The sequence below is a fragment of the Scyliorhinus torazame genome, chromosome 4 (assembly GCF_047496885.1).
Source record: "Scyliorhinus torazame isolate Kashiwa2021f chromosome 4, sScyTor2.1, whole genome shotgun sequence".
Taxonomy (NCBI): domain Eukaryota; kingdom Metazoa; phylum Chordata; class Chondrichthyes; order Carcharhiniformes; family Scyliorhinidae; genus Scyliorhinus; species Scyliorhinus torazame.
In genome coordinates this window covers 217,097,766-217,116,697 of record NC_092710.1, presented here as the reverse complement: position 1 = coordinate 217,116,697, position 18,932 = coordinate 217,097,766, and the positions used below count along the sequence as shown (strand labels likewise).

The 18,932-nt window shown below is 43.6% G+C and overlaps 1 protein-coding gene across 50 annotated transcripts in view; it reads right to left on the bottom strand.

Moving 5' to 3' along the window:
- Positions 1–18,932, bottom strand: part of LOC140410753 (uncharacterized) — a 526,658-nt gene that overhangs the window by 84,238 nt on the left and 423,488 nt on the right. For 49 of the 50 annotated variants that reach the window (XM_072499281.1, XM_072499285.1, XM_072499294.1 and 46 more), the window contains 6 exons: positions 18,687–18,731; positions 13,904–13,948; positions 11,213–11,737; positions 5,497–5,523; positions 4,851–4,877; positions 4,609–4,632 (listed from right to left, as the gene is read on the bottom strand). In XM_072499281.1, coding sequence (XP_072355382.1) covers positions 4,609–4,632; positions 4,851–4,877; positions 5,497–5,523; positions 11,213–11,737; positions 13,904–13,948; positions 18,687–18,731 — 693 coding nt within the window. The remainder of the gene's footprint in view (positions 1–4,608; positions 4,633–4,850; positions 4,878–5,496; positions 5,524–11,212; positions 11,738–13,903; positions 13,949–18,686; positions 18,732–18,932) is intronic. The other variant, XM_072499289.1, reaches the window with a different exon arrangement.

The following is an 18,932-nucleotide window of genomic DNA, read 5'->3' as shown; positions in this document are numbered from 1 at the left end:
CACATGATACAGGAGTGGATCGATACCTGCCGGCATACCTCAGTGTACACAGACAACCAGCAGTGCCCAGGCAAAATGATAGAGCTCCCGGTTCCGCAGCCGCTCCAGTGCTACGGCGATCTCCGCGAAAACTGGCGGCGATTCCGGCAATGGTTCGAATTGTTCCTGGTGGCAGCTGAACTCCAAGACCTGGATGATAGCGAAAAAATTGAATTTCTTCTCACCATCGCCGGTGCAAGGGCAAGAGAAATATTCACAAGGTTCAGGTTCTTCAGGAGGCAGCAAAGGTACGATTACCAGGCAGTCCTGGACAAATTCTCCAAGTACTGTGAAGAAAACGCAATCCAATCGGCAAGTAAAGGTAAGAAAAGCGGCAGTACTCACCTCGTGGCTGGGATCCCGGAGCCCGAATTCCCAGAGGCCGAAATCCCGGGCCTGAGAGGGGGCTGGGTCAAGGTCGGCGGCCATCTTGCTAAAGGTATCACGCTAGCACAGTTGCGCGAGCAGTGCGCAGAACCGGACGTTTTTCGTTTGCGCATGCGCGAGATGCTGCGCATGCGCAGTCAAGAAAACGGCCATCGGTAAAGGAACAGCGATTTGAGCATGCGCAGTCGCTTCCTACGTGCTACATACCGAGCGTCAGGATGTCAGAGGCCCCAGACTGCACCAATTTAAAGGGGAAACGTCCCAAATCCAATTTAAAACGGAAACGTCCCAAATCAAAAAAACAAAAATCTGTTAAAGCTGTAAAACAACCTTCCCTCACCTGGAATGACAGCACAGTGCCGCAAATTGACCCAGGAGATGAATTTGACCTCCGAAGAACCCTCCGACAAGCAGTTACCTACGCACAAGCCGATGATTCCGACCTCGAATACTTCGATGACGATCTTTACAGTGTTTCCGGACCTCGCGAGCCCAATGATAGCTCCGTGGTCCTATACGACTATGACTCGGACGAACCTTTCGTGTTGCACATTGGCGGCCCCCACATTGAATCCGACGCAGATGCGGATTCATTTTTCGGATTTGAGGATCTTCAATCCAGCAGATATGACGTTCCAACTTATCAGTACCGGATGATGCTGCAGCCTGACATTAACAGACAGGGAGCGGTGCAAGCACACGGAGAGCGCCCTGCTGCCACACAGAGCGTGGTCCACGTCCCGCTCAACGTTCCCGACTCTATGAAAGAAGACATGCAAGACTCCAGAGCGCAGTCCTCGCATGAACCAGAAGTGACTCCAGTGTCACAATCCTCCACAGCAAGCTCGTGGACAGACTCCACAATTGCAGAAATGCAAGACTCCAGAGCGCAGTCCTTGCACGGACAAGAAGTGACTCCAGTGTCACAAGCCTCCACAGAGAGCTCGTGGACAGCCTCCACGATAGAAGCAACGCAAGACTCCAGAGCACAGTCCTTGCACGAACAAGAAGTGACTCCAGTGTCACAAGCCTCCACAGAGAGCTCGTGGACAGCCTCCACGATAGAAGCAACGCAAGACTCCAGAGCGCAGTCCTTGCACGAACAAGAAGTGACTCCAGTGTCACAAGCCTCCACAGAGAGCTCGTGGACAGCCTCCACGATAGAAGCAACGCAAGACTCCAATGTGCAGTCCTTGCAGGAACAAGACCATGAGGGTCTAGCAACCTCTCCTGACCAACCAGCGGCAGATGATGCAAGTCTGCCATGCTCACGTGAACAGCAAGAAGGCTATAACAGCCTACCATGCTCCACTACACAGCAGCATGACCATGAAGGTCTCTCATGCTACAATGAAGGGCACAGCGCGGATGACTGTTCAAGCCCAACTGAAGACAAGCCAAAAGAATCACCTCGTCCAAGCCCGAAGAAAAAAGGTTTATGCGCTGACCTTCAGGATCATTATAGCCGAACAGAGATTAATAATGCTGCACGACCACAGAAGGATGCTGAGGATTTGCTAAAGAAATTAATTGAATGTTTAACTTGCAAGGAGCAGACTGAGAATTGCCAGTGTTTTAGTACGGATCGAAAAACTGGACAAGACATTGATCCTCAGGTAATGGAAATAACACAACCTGAATCATATCTACAGCAGGGACAAATGTCTCCCTTCAACACAACGCCGCAAAATCCCAACTTCGGAGACCAGCAGTTAGTCAGTAATGACTCTTCAAACCATGAGGGGAACATTAATTGCATTGAACCTATACACACTCCACTGATAAATGAGCAGAACATTGGAGCAAGAATCCTGAGGACACCGACATCGAGTAGCCAGATAACGAATTTAAAACCCACAGCAGTTTCAAGTGAACCAAGTGTGCTTTCCACTAATGGTGAAGATGCAGATAAGGTCGACCCGATTATCCATTGTACCACACTAACCCCAGTGATTAAGCAGTTATGTATGGGGAGTATAATGTGGGCAATTGAGAACAGTAAAAGAGAGACTGTGACCATGCCAGTCCCAGCAAAATCAGACCCAGAGACCATGAAGGCATGTACATTAGACAAAGATACATATGAGGTACCTGAGAAGAAAAGTGAAACGGAATGTTCTTTGGAAAATAGTACAATGTCGATAGAAACATTGGATCCTATATTCGAGACCATACATATGGGAGAATTTGGGGGTAATAAACAAGGTTCTGCAATGTCTGGGGGAAGATTTAAAATTCCAAAGAAGAAAAGCCCAAATGAAGGACAACGGCAAGACAATGACAGTCCACCGACATGGTGTGCACCACCAGATGAAAACTCTGACAATTTATCCAACCCTAGTGAACAGCAAGCTGCTAATGAGGATCTATCCACGGGATGTGAGACGAGTGACGACAGCATCCCACTTCCCATGCAAAAGGTGCAAGGTGACAGACCTCGCCTAGTGCGTACCGAGGCACTCGACGATCACGGTGGGACCACTGACGACTGCGGTGGCGGCGCACCGCTTCCACCCTCGATGGCTCGAGCCTCTCCACTGGTTGGTGCATTCCTGCATGTTCCGACTCCAGAAGTGCAGCTTCAGGGAATCTCGGCTGCCTCCAGTGAACCTGTTGGGACTCCGGACGGGGGGCATCGACGGAAGGCAGACCGGACTCCAGATGGGGAGTAGCCAAGCGCCGACTCTGATTTGCGCACGCCAGACCTTGCTCCGGACGGGCGGTGTCGCGGCCTCGGTGATGGCACGCTCAGGGTGATGGCGGATGCCACGGCGACAGGGAATGGATCGCGTGGCAGTCCCACTGGGTCGGCAGTGGCAACCAGCACCGGCGGTCCAAGATGGACACACCAATTCGCGCCATCGCCAGACGTTTATGCGAGCAACAATTCTCTCTCCAAGGCGACATGCTTCGACGTTTCTCTGCGGAGTCGCCCTTCCGGCACAGCAGGTGGCCGGAACCAGCGTGCACGGTCTCGGCCAACTTCCACATCTGGCACAGTCATCGCCTTGCATGATATTAGTGATGGTGCTACTTCGATGGCAATGACCCATCGGCTACAAGATGCCGTCCACCACAAACATACAAAGAAAAAAGACTCCACCTTGTTCCTGGCATGCAGGGCGGATGGATTGGTGCGTAGGCGCAATCAGCGAGCTTTGCGCCGCCTTCCACGCTCGCAACTGAACCGTACGCACACGCCGGATCCTCCACTGGTTCCCAAGGATGACTTCGTGGAGATGCCACGGATCATGCCCCTTCCATCGACACCAGAACCAAACCACAGCCAAGGCACCACTAACAAAGATGTTGAATGTTATATTTGCACGAATGAAAAAACCAAGCACTGCACGAAGTACAACAAATGGTAAAGTAGAGACTTCGGCAACAGCATCACCTCCAACAGTCCAAGGTGAACCAGTGTGACCCCAAATCTCCACAGCTGAACCGGCTTGAGGACCAGCCCATTCTTGAGGCGGTCACCCATTAGACTGGACTTATAACGCTGTTCATACGTTCAAAAAGTCAAACACTTCTGTATTATAACCTGTTGTTGTTTATTGTTCCAGATATCGTCTGACCGGACCAATGTTCAAGTTTTTTTTTTCTCTCGCATCCAAGTTTTGTTATGGTACAACCTTGTTAGTGTGACGCACCCGACATCGCCCCATGTAAATAGTTACGTCATATACACACGCTGTACACAACACACACACACACTCTTAGATGCACTCACGACACAATTATATTTATAACCACGTAGGCACATATCTTTGTAAAAAGGGGGGATGTCATGATATTCAAACACACACATCATGATAGACACACCAACAGACAAATCAGAACACACAACACCACAACCAATGACAGAAAGATATAAAAGCACAGACACGACCCCCGGTGGTCAGTATTAGCTGCAGAGGAGGACCAGGACAGATCTGTTACCAAACACACTCAGGGAGACAGCACGTGCAGAGTATCCAGAACGAACTGTATTATAAAATAAAATAGAGTTGTACCACATACAACTGTGTTGGCTCATCTGTGCACCAGAGCACCCAACACCACAAATACCTCATTATGGAACTTTACTTCTGTATTTAGATGTCACCAATGATTTAAACATAGGTTGGCTAAAATCGCTTGGATTTTTAAAATAATGTTTTAAAAGAGTATTTGTACCTGATTTTCCAGCAAGTTTAGAACCTAAAAAATAAAATAGCAAATATTAATTCAGGGCATAATAATCAAAGAAAATAGACAATACAGAGATAGCTAATTTTAGTTGTGCAGTTTTCAAACGGCATCAGAATTTTACGTTTACTAAAACTGGCTGATTTCATTTTTTTTTACTTCAATCATGCATAATTGGAACACATTGCAAATGAAGTTAAACCTGATTTAGAATCTCAGAATATACATACTTTCTACTTCAACCGAAGGAGGTTTCTCTGGGAAATGAAATCACAGAATGAGATCCTGCTGCTTTGTCCTAACACATTTTGTTTGGCACAATGACATCTCATTGATGCAAGTTCAAAGAACCTACATAATTGGCTGGCACAGAAAGCTTTAAACAGGCAAGCACAAAAGCAGGAGAAAACTAAATACACTTCAATTGATCGTTTCAATGCACTACAGGCTTCAATGAAGCAAAAGGAACAAAACTGAGTGTGGCATACAAAAGGTAAATCAAGTAACAATTTTAAGAAGTCACAAATCGAGAATGTCTTATTCATTTATGGAACACTGTTCATGCATTAATAAGCTTCAAGCAAGTTATTCACCTTACAATATATCTTAGAGATCATTAGAGATGCACAGATTCTTAAATGGTCAAGTTTGCCCACATCAGCCATCAATCTCAATAGTCAAGTTAGGATTATACCACTTATGTCTGTTTAAATCTTCTATAGACATTGCTCCCAAATTTGATTTGCTGAGTTGAGCACTTTGCTCATATTGAATATGAGTGCTCCTTCTCAGCAGAAGTCAGACAAACATAAATGGTTGCATAAGTAGCATGCACTAAAATATCACATGCAGATAAGTGTGCCCCAAACTACATACTTGCTGCTTTTTGCTTTGTTGAACTGGCTGGAAAAAAAATCAGGTGACAAAGTGAATTGGAAGTTACTAGAGGTGAGAATGAAAGGTTGTCAGATGGAGTTTTATTTCTTACCTTGGCTTTGTAATCTGATCGTAAGAGAAATCAACACAGGATTATTTTAAAAAACAAACTGGATATATTAATATTGTGCTGTATGCACATGATGTATGAATGCAGCCTGCAGCATCTGGTCTAATTTCTGAAAGTAACACTTAGTACAGTGTGGTTGAACATTGGTTCGCACACGAACACGATTGGTGCGTGGTATTTGCATCATGGTGTCATTCACAATGCATTTTGAAGACTATTCTTTCACTTTCTTATTGTTCAATAGTGCATCTCAAATTAAACTTCTACAAATGCACAATGGTGCTGTTATGTATTTCAGAGCATTTTTCCCCATTTTGGTGTTCTTGGCATTGAAAAGGTGTTCCTTCGAAAAACAACTTGGAAAATTAAGTGCACCTACTGATTTTCTACCAACACTCAAAACAGTCAAATAGGAATCAGTTTTATTGTATGTAAAATGGATAGTTTCCCAAAAAATCTCCTTTAAGGCATCTTTAACTGTCCAAAACTGTCCACAATGGTAGTTAAGTTGAGGAACGGTTCACAGGATGCATTCACGGCAACTTCATAAGTGAGTACAATAGCAGTTGAATGGACAAATTTAGACCAGGGGGCTTAATTCTGGGTAGCACAGGAGGACAAGAAAATAATTTGAATTCAAAGTATTGCCAGAATAGATGAAGAAACTGAAATCAAGGACAAAGGGAATGGGCCATAAAAGAAAAGATTTGAGAGAGGAAGTGGATCTAGTCTAAGTTAATTGGATAAACCCGAAGAACAGCGATGAGAAATATTTGAGTACAATTTCAGTGGAGGAGTATCAAAAAAATTTAACCATCTCCTGGAATGTTTCCTGAGAAGTTTCAGTGGTCTCTTTAGAAAGATCCTTTATATATATCATAGGGCCTGGATTTACATGTTATGAGTAACGTCACATCTGAAAGAGACTGGTATTCTAGCCGCCAATCTGAGGACGCTGCCCAAGATGACTGTGGCCAGAGTTCCAATGAAATCAAGGTTACACGTAGCCTAATGTAATTTTAAGTTAGAGGGAGTATTGCATAGGATTGAATAACTGAATAAAATTAAGATAAAAATATGGAACATTGCAATGTAGCTGTTCTGCAGCAAAATTTATTTAAACAATGCTTAACATATGTAAGTAAAGTTGGCTTAATCCCAGATGACCTTTGAAGGGGAGAGCTGGCTGGTGGTGCTTTAACCTGAGGATCATGACATCTCAGGTGAGGGGCAAGGTTGAGAAGGATTCATGAATAACTTCAGCTGGTACGGGAACTGAACCCATGCTGTTTGCCTTATTCTGCATCAGAAACCAGCTGCGGAATCCTCAGTTGGCAGGATCCTCCACCCCGCCGGCAGCGCACCCATGCCCGCGTGTTTCCCGATGGTGTGGAATGGTCGATAATGGGATATGCCATTGGACGGCTGCAGGAACGGAGGATTCCGCTGCCGGCGGGGGCGTACCATGCCAGAAAACAAGCTGGCAGATGTCCAGCCAACTGAGCTAAAGCAGTCCAATTAATATATGTGCAGGTCAATTAAAAGACTTAAGGCAACAATAAACCAGAAGGATGGAACCACATTACCACATTTCAACATTCAAGAAAATCATTCCTTCAATCACTTCGATGTCGACTCTTTGCTCAAGCAATTCAAACCTATTCTCTCTGTTTTGCAGAATTTTACATTAACTAATCTTAATAGATGGGAACTCCATCAGGAACCATTGTTTGCCATACCCAATATTCCCAATGTAGAATAGTTGAGGTGTACTTTTAAAATTCAGCAAAAGGGATGAGTTATTGAGTCTAGAATCTGTTATTAACAAAACGCAGTTATTTTTCCGGGAGTCATAATCACTCTACTCGAGAGAATGTTACACATGATGCCAACAAAAGTGGCCTTGAGCTTATCGGCGGTCAGTCTTTTCTCTTCTGGCTCATTTCACAAATCAGTTCAGGCTGCCTTTTTTCCCCCACTGCCTCCTGACAATGAAAGCTTCCTTTCCAGTAACCCAGTTAACTGCAGATTTTCGTTCTAAATGATTTTAATTCTGTGAGAAACGTTTTGTAAATTTGGCAGGATTAGTAAAAGCAAGTTATAGACTGTCAAACGCAATTTTCTTTAGAATGTCTTGGTTTTCCCCTTGCCATTTGCTAATTGGCTACAGGTTTGTTGCAATTCTGTCGGAATGTACATAGCAACATCGGAACAGGAGTAGGCCATTCAGCCCTTCAAGCCAGGCCTGTCATTTAATGAGATCATGGCTGATCTGTGACCTAACTCCAGATACCTGCCTCAGACCCATATCCCTTAATCTTTGCTTAACAAAAACCTATCTATCTCAGATTTTAAATTAACAACTGATCTAGTTTCAACTGTTGTTTGTGGGAGAGTGTTCCAAACCTCTACCACCTTTGAGTACAGAAGCCCTTCCTAACATCTTACCTGAACGGTCTAGCCCTAATATTTTAGACTATGCCCCTTAGTTTTAGAATCTCCAACCAGTTGACATAGTTTATTTTTCATAGAATCTTAGAATCCTAGAATTCCTACAGTGCAGAAGGAGGCCATTCGGCCCATCGAATCTGCACCGACCCTTCAAAAGAGCACCCTAACCCGGCTCACTCCCCTATCCCCATAACCCCACCCAGCCCGCACATCCTTGGACACTAAGGGACAATTTAGCATGGCCAATTGGCCTAACCTGCACATCTCTGGAATATGGGAAGAAACCAGAGCGCGCAGAGGAAACCCACACTAGACATGGGTAGGATGTGCAGATTCCATGCAGTCACACAAGGCTGAAATTGAACCTAGGATCCTGGTGCTGTGAGGCAGCAGTGCTAACCATTTTATCTAGCCTGTCTTTCCCTGTTGATATCTTGAACACTTCAATCAGATTACCCGTTAACCTTCTAAATTCTGGAGAAAACATGTCTAATTTGAGTAATGTCTCCTTGTAACTGAACCCCTGTAATCCAGGTATCATTTTTATAAACCTACATTGCACTCCCTCCAAGGGAAAATATCCTTCCTCAGGTGTGGTGCCTGGAATTGCTCACAGTGGGGTTTAATCAGGGTTTAGTATTGCTACCGCTTAACCCCTGTGTCTTTATATTTCAATCCTCTAGTTATAAAGGTTAGCATTCCATTAGCTTTTTTGATTATTTCCTGCACTTGTTCCTGGCATTGAAGGACCTATGCCCCTGAACCCCAAATCTCTTTGTACGTCCACTGTATCTAACCTCTTTCCATTTAGAAAGTACTCTGTCCTATCCTTTTTTGGTCCAAAATGGATAACCTTACACATACTTATATTAAATTCCATCTGCCACAATTTTGCCCATTCATCTAGTCTGTCAATATTTCCTTGCAATTTTATGCTATCATCTCGGCTGTCTACAAAGCCACCTAATGTTGCACCATCTGCAAATCTAGATATATGACTTTCTGTGCCATCATGCAAGCTATTAATGGTAGTGTGAATAATTGAGGCCCCAACACTGTTCCCTGTGGTACACCACTGCCAATTAGAGTAATTACCCATTATTCCCACTTTCTGTCACCTGTTGCTCAACCAATTTCCTAACCATGTCAATAACGTGCCCTCAACTCCATGGGCAACCTTAGTCAATATAATAATATTATTGTCTCTTGTATGGGACTTTATCAAATGCCTTCTGAAAATCCATATAAATGACATCCATAGACATTCCCTTGTCCACTAGCTTAATGACCTCTTCAAAAATTTTAATGAGATTAGTCAGGCATGACCTTCACTTCACAAATCCATGCTGGCTCTCCCTGATCGACTGACATTTTTTAAGGTGTTCAGCTACCCCATCCCTGAATATAGACTCAACAATTTTCCCACCACAGACGTTAGGCTAACTGGTCTGCAATTCTCCCCCCTTTCACCCTTCTTAAAAGGTGGAGTGACATGTGCAATTTTCCAAGCCAGAGGGGTACTCCTGTGTCTGGAGAACTCTGAAAGATTATAGTTAGGGCATCTATAATGTGCTCCCCCATTTCCTTTAACACCCTCAGATGGAAACCATCAGGTCCTGGGTATTTGTCACTCTTTAATTCCATTAATTTCCCAGTTACTCAGGCTGTACTTATGTTAATTGTATTAAGTACCTGTCTTTAATCGACTAATTTTTGAGGACTTCCGTCAAGTTATCCTCCTTTACAAACTGTAAATACTGAGGCAAAGTAATTGTTCAACATGTCTGCCATTTCCCCACTATCACTGACAATGGGCTGGATTCTCCCACAAAAGGGACTATGTCCCCCCGCCAGCATAAAAATGCTGGACTTTTACTCCAGGGATTCCTGCAAAAAAGTACCGCTAATTCAATGCCCTGCAGAGGGCTAGCAGTGACCAGGAGTATTTCATGCAGCTTTAGTTGCTTCCAGTTTTGAGTCGATGCATGTGCACTGCGGCAGCCTCTTGCGACCGCGCCGAGCTCCATGGCGGACTCGGATGGCGGAGGCAGAGTGAAAAATTAGACCCCCCCCCCCCGATCGGCCGCTCGCCCAAGGATCTGACCGCGTGGATCTAAACCCCGGCCACCTATAAGGCCCCCCCAATGTCCGATCCCCCCCTCCCCCAACAGGGTGGCCGTAGACTGAGTCCGCAGCCGCCACACCAGCATCCCGACTGGCAATAGCAGGTTAGTTCCACGCCGTTGGGAACTCGGCCGGTCGGGAGCGGAGGATCGTTGGACTGGCCTCTGTCAATGGACCCCCAGCCACGTGGCATACTCCGCGATCACACCGATTCCCGGGTCCTGGAGAATCGCCGGACCGGTGCCGCACCCATTTTAAGCGTGAAATTGGATTCTCTGCCCCCGCGCCAAACGTGATTCGGGCGCGGGGCTGCGGAGAATCCAGCCCAGTATCTCCATTTTCAGCTTTTAGTCGGCCTACATTGCTCACCCACCACCGGTTTCCTTTTATATAACTAAAGAAATTATTCCTATTGAATTTAATGTCTCTTGCAAGTTTCATTATATAACCCTTTTAGTAGCTCATATAAGCTGTTTTGTGACCTTCTGCTGGTCCTTGTACATATCCCAGATCTGGGCTATGTCTTGCATTTTTGTAAGCCCTTTCATTTAGTTTTATGCTGTCCCTAACCTCATTAGTTGTCCATGGCTGTTTTTTTTTAAACATTTTTGTACATTTTTATCCTCTTTGAACTAATCACTACTTAGGCCTATATGGTACTGTGAATGATTAGTAGTGATGTGTGTATAAAGATATATTTGCTCCTACATATAATTCCTGTTTTGATTTTTAAAATTATACCGTGCCTTGAGCATTTTTGCAAATTAATGCAATAACTTTACAAGATAGTCTTGCGTGAATAATCATTGGTTTAACTGATCTAATCTCCATGTTCTTTCTATTGCTAAAAGGAGGACTAAACTGGACTGATGATTGCCAGATATGATAATCCATCCATCTGCCCCAGAGACTCATTGGTAATTTTGTACCTTTAGCATTGGAACAAAGGAGTACAGCACTGAAATGTTAGAAACACACATCAATTGCTCATCGCTTTAGTTTTTGCCTTACCTTTCTCTGCCGGTTTTTGTTTCTCTGTTGGTTTCTGTTTCTCTGTCGGTTTCCGTTTCTCTGCCGGTTTCCGTTTCTCTGTCGGTTTAGTTTTTTGTTTCTCTGTCAGTTTCGGCTTTTGTTTCTCTGTCGGTTTCGGTTTCTCTGTCGGTTTCGGTTTCTCTGTCGACTTCGGTTTTTGTTTCTCTGTCAGTTTTGTTTTTTGTTTCTCTGTCGGTTTCCGTTTCTCTGTCGGTTTCCGTTTCTCTGTCGGTTTAGGTTTTGGTTTCTCTGTCAGTTTCAGTTTTGGTTTCTCTGTCAGTTTCGGTTTTGATTTCTCTGTCGGTTTCAGTTTTTGTTTCTCTGCCGGTTTCGGTTTTGGCTTCGCTGTCGCTTTCGGTTTTGGTTTCTCTGTCGGTTTTGATTGTCGTTTCTCTGTCGGTTTCAGTTTTCGTTTCTCTGTCGGTTTCGGTTTTGGTTTCTCTGTCAGTTTCGGTTTTGGTTTCTCTGTCGGTTTCGGTTTCATATGCTTCAAGGTTTTTGCTTCTAAACATTTAATGAACAATTAAAATAATTCCATATTAATGATATCATGATTGTACATGGAAATTGCAGGTATTAGAAATAAAAAGGCATACATTAAACACATTTTATGTACAAATGCAATAGTTAATTACATTAGTAGGAGGTGGTAGTTGTCCCCAAAAGGCTGTCAGTTGCACCCACTTGTACAGGAAGTCTTGCTGCACACAGAAGTTAAATCTGGGTGAGAATCTTATGAGTATATACAAAATGTGTCATGTGAAATCATCTCGACGCCAATGCCACTTTTACACTCACAGCCTGATTACCATAAGTGCAATTGCTGCCAACAAACAATGAATTGTACAAATTGTCTCAAATCACAGAAGTAATAGAAAGCAGTCTGGATGAATATGGTAACGGTAGTCCCCTTCATCCTCAAGTTAATGAGCATTCTATGTAACAGCACAGTCTTTTGGGGGCAGATCATTCAGCACAGCAGAAGCTCTTAAAAGGTAGTTGCTTAAAAGGAGAGGTTGTTGTGGAAAGGTTTATGCTTACAGTGACCAACTACTGCAAATGTAGCCAATGCTGTATGAATCTAAAGGTTGTCAAGAAATAGGAAAGAAACCTTCTGTTTCTGTTGATGCCTTAGCGCAGGAGCTGCGAGAAAAGAGGGTGACCTTTTTGGGAGGAGACGGTGATGACTAAAGTACAGATCAACTCTGCTTGGATGGGGGCAGTAGAGTAAATGGCATTTTCCAGATCCATAGCACACGCAATATGCTTGTTAGCAAAGGAAGTGTAGTACCCCGCACGGGACATACAGGGTGGGAATGCTTGTCTTCCTACACTCCTCAAGAAGAATCAGATCCCTCATTAGGGGCAAGGTATTTTGTTAATCACAGTATAAAGGGTAAGGCACAGGCTGCAGGATAACCCGATAGCAATCTACCGGGTAGTGTACAAATCGTTCTTGTAAATAAACTTGGTGCGGACTCCCTGTGTCCTTATTAAAGGAAGAGTGCGAAAAAAAGGTGCAGTAACCTTCACAGACGTGATTTTGCTGAGGAGCACAATTTACATCAAACAAATCAAATCTGTGAGCTATTATGATGCCACAGAGCGAGTGTGCAAAGCATTGTTGTTTACGATAGAAAAACAGAGGTGAATATATTTTTGCAGGGTAATACTTTTCAGAGAGATGCATTTCTGAAACTGCCCAAAGAGGCAGCAGACGCAGAAGGAAAATGTGTCCCTAGACTGAATGATGCTACCAGGCCAGGCTATTTCTATCGATATTCAGTCTCTTGATTTCAATGAAAAAAAAAGAGATCTGAATATGTCCCAATATCGTTCAGTTTGCTCAATTTACCAAAGACAGAATTTACAACTGTCAGGGTGTGTAAAGATACAGTTGCTGCTGCACCTTATTCTCACTGTCACTTCTTATAGAATTTCATAGAATTTACAGTGCAGAAGGAGGCCATTCGGCCCATCAAGTCTGCACCAGCTCTTGGAAAGAGCACCCCACCCAAGGCCAACGCCTCCACCCCATCCCCACAACCCAGCAACCCCACCCAACACCAAGGGCAATTTTGGACACTAAGGGCAATTTATCATGGCCAATCCACCTAACCTGCACATCTTTGGACTGTGGGAGGAAACCGGAGCACCCGGAGGAAACCCACGCACACACGGGGAGGATGTGCAGACTCCGCACAGACAGTAACCCAAGCCAGAATCGAACCTGGGACCCTGGAGCTGTGAAGCAATTGTGCTATCCGCAATGCTACCGTGCTGCCCCACACTTCTTGTTGCACACCGGATATAAGTAACATGTCTGAATTCTGTAAACCAACGATCAATGCTCATGTTGGCACTCAAAGTCTTCAAGAAGTTAAACATCCCAGATTTTAATTGTTTTAATTGTACTTTACTATGACCATGATTATCATAAGATTCTTAAAACATTTTCACAAGATGGTCCAAATGCTGATAAGTACTGGTTTAATTTGAGTATCTCCATTTTCTTTCCATTGCCAAGAGAATAAACTGGAGTGCGGATTGCTCGATATGACTACCCACCCATCCCCAGAGGCTCATTGGCAGTTTTATACATTTAGCAATAAAGGAGAGTGGGGAAGTTAGAAACACAAGTGCATTTCATTGCTTTAATTTTTGTATTACCTTTCTCTGTAAGTTTCGGTTTCACGTGCTTCACAGTAGCCGCCTCTAAACATTTAATGAATGATTGAATTAGGTTTGCTATTAATCAGAATTTAATTGTACAGTGCAGAAGTAGACAACAAACTGTAAAATCTACTGCATAAAACAGTGATGATAGAACTCAGCTCAAGGCACTGGCTAATGACGTGCAGATAGAAAAGAAGGCAAGCAGCAAGAATTTTACAAAATTGGTTGCTCTTCAATTTAATCAATTACATCTGTGAGAAAAATGAGATCCGGAGGCTGGACAGCATCACTGCTGTTTCTAGACAAGGACATCTGGTGAGGGAGCAGACACCTGCCATAAAAATGAAGAATTTTTAATGTGGCCACAGATGCATTTGTGCATATGAATTTTGATCAACCACAGGAAAGGTGACCAAAATTACTTCCAATGTGTTTATAACAGGAATGTGGGAAAATTCCTTTCACTGAGGATGCCCTGGAGGAATTGATGCAGAAAGTATGACTATATTCCCCCTCCAAAAATGTCAAATCTGGTTGGATGGAAGTCCCTAAACTATAGCCAAAGCCAAGAGGGTTTTGCATTGTGCGAAGTCAAGTGAAAACATAGCTATACTGACCTTTGCCTATTTAATTTTGTTCTGGGGCATAGTACACATGATCTAAATAAAGCTGGAAACGCAACATCAGCACAGAGCCAGCACTCAAAGCATGCACCCTTTCTGAAGCTTCTCTTCCTACAGGGAAACTTCTTGTGCCTAACAGAAACAGCTTTCACTGTTCATACAAATGTTTAAAGTCTGAATATTGGTGCAGAAACTGTGCTTCAAGAATCCAGATTAGGCCAGGGTGTGTCAATTTCTACAGGTGAGAAGAGAAATGAATCCCGCTCAATGCATAATTCGGCTCAGAAGCTTATTAATATAATTACCATAAAGTGACGATACTGATTGGAGCCACAGTAAAATTCTATTTTGACTGCCTATTGCCTCCATTATAAAAGGCACTGAAAATTAAGTTTGTAACCAGACAGCTGAAGAGCTGTGCAAGTCAGCATTCATGTACACAAGTCACAGTGCCACAGGTTTATTTTACAAAAACGTAATTGCTGAGGCTGTTGTGATGTTGAGTCAAGCTAAGCGGTGAATGAAATATCTTGAAGCTTGGTCATTACTGTTTGAATCAGCCTAACAGAAGAGCCATGTTACACTAAATTGTTTAGTTTGTAATCATTCACTGAGGAAAGCGATCAGAATATTAAAACAGCTGGAGACAAGCAATTCATGCACTCATTTACTTTGTAAACAGCTCTCATCATTTACATCTAGAACATTTGCAAGGAATGACAGTTTTAAATCAAAAAAAATTATTGCAAATAACCAGAATAAAACTTTCACTCACTTTTTATTTTGGGCTTTACTGCTGTTCAAGAGAAGAATGATGACAATCTGAGACAACCAGTTTCTTTTTGAAAGATCGGGTTCCCTATTACTGGGGAACTCATTTTTTTTGAATGATGACCACATGCAACATCAATGTTTCTCTCCTTTGACTGGTAATGTTACACCTGACACATTGCTTAAAAGCACCTTAATGCTACCACACCATTCATTCGTGCACATGTCTCTCAAAAACACATTTTCTACTTCACACCCAATGGTACACCTTTGTACTCAGCAGTCAGGATAGTTCTGCTACTGGTCACTAACAGCGGATGAATCCACTCTACTGTCTTGCAATGTTTGCTCATGTTCCAAAAATCCCAACCACACATGCTGTGAAAATTTCCAAACTTAGTTTTCTAAAACTGGTAAGGAGGCTTATTATCGTGTATTGTGGGCAAAGAATAGTGAACAACCGAATGAAATTTGTAACTATATATTTACTTTCCAAATTTGATCATTCTAATCCCCTATCTAAAGTATTTACGTGCCAACATTAAGATTCTGCCTATCCCTTTTCAGGAATTCACGTACTGTATATGTACACAACAACAATAAACTTTGAAGTAGGGAAGTGCTGTGCACAACACATCTGATTATGCGGAAGGCAATCTTTATCGCCCACCATACAATTGGGCAACATGGTGGCACAGTGGTTAGCACTACTGCCTCACAGCGCCAGGGACCCGGGTTCAATTCCAGCCTTGGGTGAATTCTAACAGGATTAGACACGGTAGATTCAGAAAGAATGGTTCCGATGGTGGGGGAGTCCAAAGCTAGGAGTCATAGTTTGAAGAGAAGGGGTAAACCTTTTATGGCTAAGGTGAGGAGAAATTTCTTCACCCAGAGAGTGGTGAATCTGTGGAATTCCCGACCACAGAAAGTAGTTGAGGCCAAAATGTTGTGAAATTTTAAGAAGGAATTAGATATAGTTCTTGGGGCTAAACGAGTTCAAGGGATACGGGAGGAAGGCAGGATCAGGGTATTGAACTTGATGATCAGCAATGGTCATAATGAATGATGGGCAGGCTCGAAGGGTGAATGGCCTCCTCCTGCTACTATTTTCTATGTTTCTATGCTGCAAAAAGTCAGATCTGACCCTGCTTTTCACAACATTATAAGAATAAAGGACTTATTAGTTACGAAAAAAGAAAGAAAGAATGGTGGATTTGTGGCTGCTATTAGTTTTGATGTGGAGATGCCGGCGTTGGACTGGGGTGAGCACAGTACGAAGTCTTACAACACCAGGTTAAAGTCCAACAGGTTTGTTTCGATGTCACTAGCTTTCGGAGCGCTGCTCCTTCCTCAGGTGAATGAAGAGGTATGTTCCAGAAACACATATATAGACAAATTCAAAGATGCCAAACAATGCTTGGAATGCGAGCATTAGCAGGTGATTAAATCTTTACAGATCCAGAGATGGGGTAACCTCAGGTTAAAGAGGTGTGAATTGTATCAAGCCAGGCCAGTTGGTAGGATTTCGCAGGCCAGATGGTGGGGGTGAATGTAATGCGACATGAATCCCAGGTCCCGGTTGAGGCCGCACTCATGTGTGCGGAACCTGGCTATAAGTTTCTGCTCGGCGATTCTGCGTTGTCGCGGGTCCTGAAGGCCGCCTTGGAGAACGCTTACCCGAAGATCAGAGGCTGAATGCCCTTGACTGCTGAAGTGTTCCCCGACTGTAAGGGAACATTCCTGCCTGGTGATTGTTGCGCGATGTCCGTTCATTCGTTGTCGCAGCGTCTGCATGGTCTCGCCAATGTACCACGCTTCGGGACATCCTTTCCTGCAGCGTATGAGGTAGACAACGTTGGCCGAGTCGCACGAGTATGTACCACGTACCTGGTGGGTGGTGTTCTCACGTGTAATAGTGGTATCCATGTCGATGATCTGGCACGTCTTGCAGAGATTACCATGACAGGGTTGTGTGGTGTCGTGGTCACTGTTCTGAAGACTGGGTAGTTTGCTGCAAACAATGGTTCGTTTGAGGTTGCGCGGTTGTTTAAAGGCAAGTAGTGGGGATGTGGGGATGACCTTGGCAAGATGTTCATCGTCATCAATGACGTGTTGAAGGCTGTGAAGAAGATGACGTAGTTTCTCCGCTCCGGGGAAGTACTGGACGACGAAGGATATTCTGTCGGTTGTGTCCCATGTTTGTCTTCTGAGGAGGAGGGTCCGGTTTTTCGCTGTGGTGCGTTGGAACTGTCGATCGATGAGTCGAGTGCCATATCCCGTTCGTACGAGGGCATCTTTCAACGTCTGTAGATGTCTGTTACGCTCCTCCTCGTCTGAGCAGATCCTGTGTATACGGAGCGCTTGTCCATAGGGGATGGCTTCTTTAATGTGGTTAGGGTGGAAGCTGGAGAAGTGGAGCATCATGAGGTTATCCGTAGGTTTGCGGTAAAGCAAAGTGCTGAGGTGACCGTCCTTGATGGAGACGAGTGTGTCCAAGAATGCAACTGATTTTGGAGAGTAGTCCATGGTGAGTCTGATGGTTGGATGGAACTTATTAATGTCATTGTGTAGTCGTTTCAGTTTTGCTAATTGCAAAACTAGTTTTGCAATTAGTTTTGCTAATTGCTTTCAACAATGCTCAGTAATAAAAATATGGGCTTCAGAATTCCTTGGGGATCTGGGTGTCTCCTGCCATAAATCTGTTGGAAACTGGTTGAACTCCAGGAAAATGATAAAAGCCTTGTTGGCCAAGTCTGCACTGCAATGAACCTCGCGCATGTAAATTTCTGTCTTCTGCTGCTGAACTGCCAATTCACCAGACACAACTAATCTGCTCCAGGACGAGGAAAGCATCATTGGTGCTCAAGTTGGGAAACAAAGTGTTCAAACAAGTAAGTTTTTGAGATTTTAAAAATGTAAACATTATTTTGTTAACTGCAGCTTTAGTATTTGTGGTAAACCACTGTTGCACCTGTATTAGGTGATGTACGGTAGGACCTGTATTACAGGTTCGTCGGTAGTCCCTGTCTGTATAAATATGCATGTCCTCCAGCCAGCAGCCATTTCGCCAGCTGCTGTGGGAGGCCACACATCTGATAGCAATAAAGTCTCAGTTGGATTCAACTATCGGCTTTGTCCAATTGATCGTGCATCAGTATTGCAAAGTACTTTGCTAATTTTTACAAATTAATTTTTAGAAGTTGTTTCTATGCAGCTTTAACCTGGACTTATCTCCATCCTGTGGAAAAGTGGAGCGCAGAATGTGAGACCTAATAACCCCACCATCCCTCCATAATTATTTGTAGCTTTAACAACTGGAAGAAAGGGGAGCTGTGCGGTTAGCAGCAGTTGTAAATATCACATCGGTTAAACTTCTCTGTTACCTTCTTTTGCAGGTTTTGGTTTCACTTGCTTCTTGGTATCTGCCTCTAAACATTTGCAAAACAATTGAATTAGTTTCCTAATTAATCATTCATACTACACATGAAGATATACCAGTTATTAGTCTCATAAGATGCATGTATAACAGCTATAGAATAAATAATGCAGTAAAACACATTCTATGTATACACACATGAAATAATGAAAACATTAAAACACGTGGATGTTTTTGCCTCATTGCACATTGC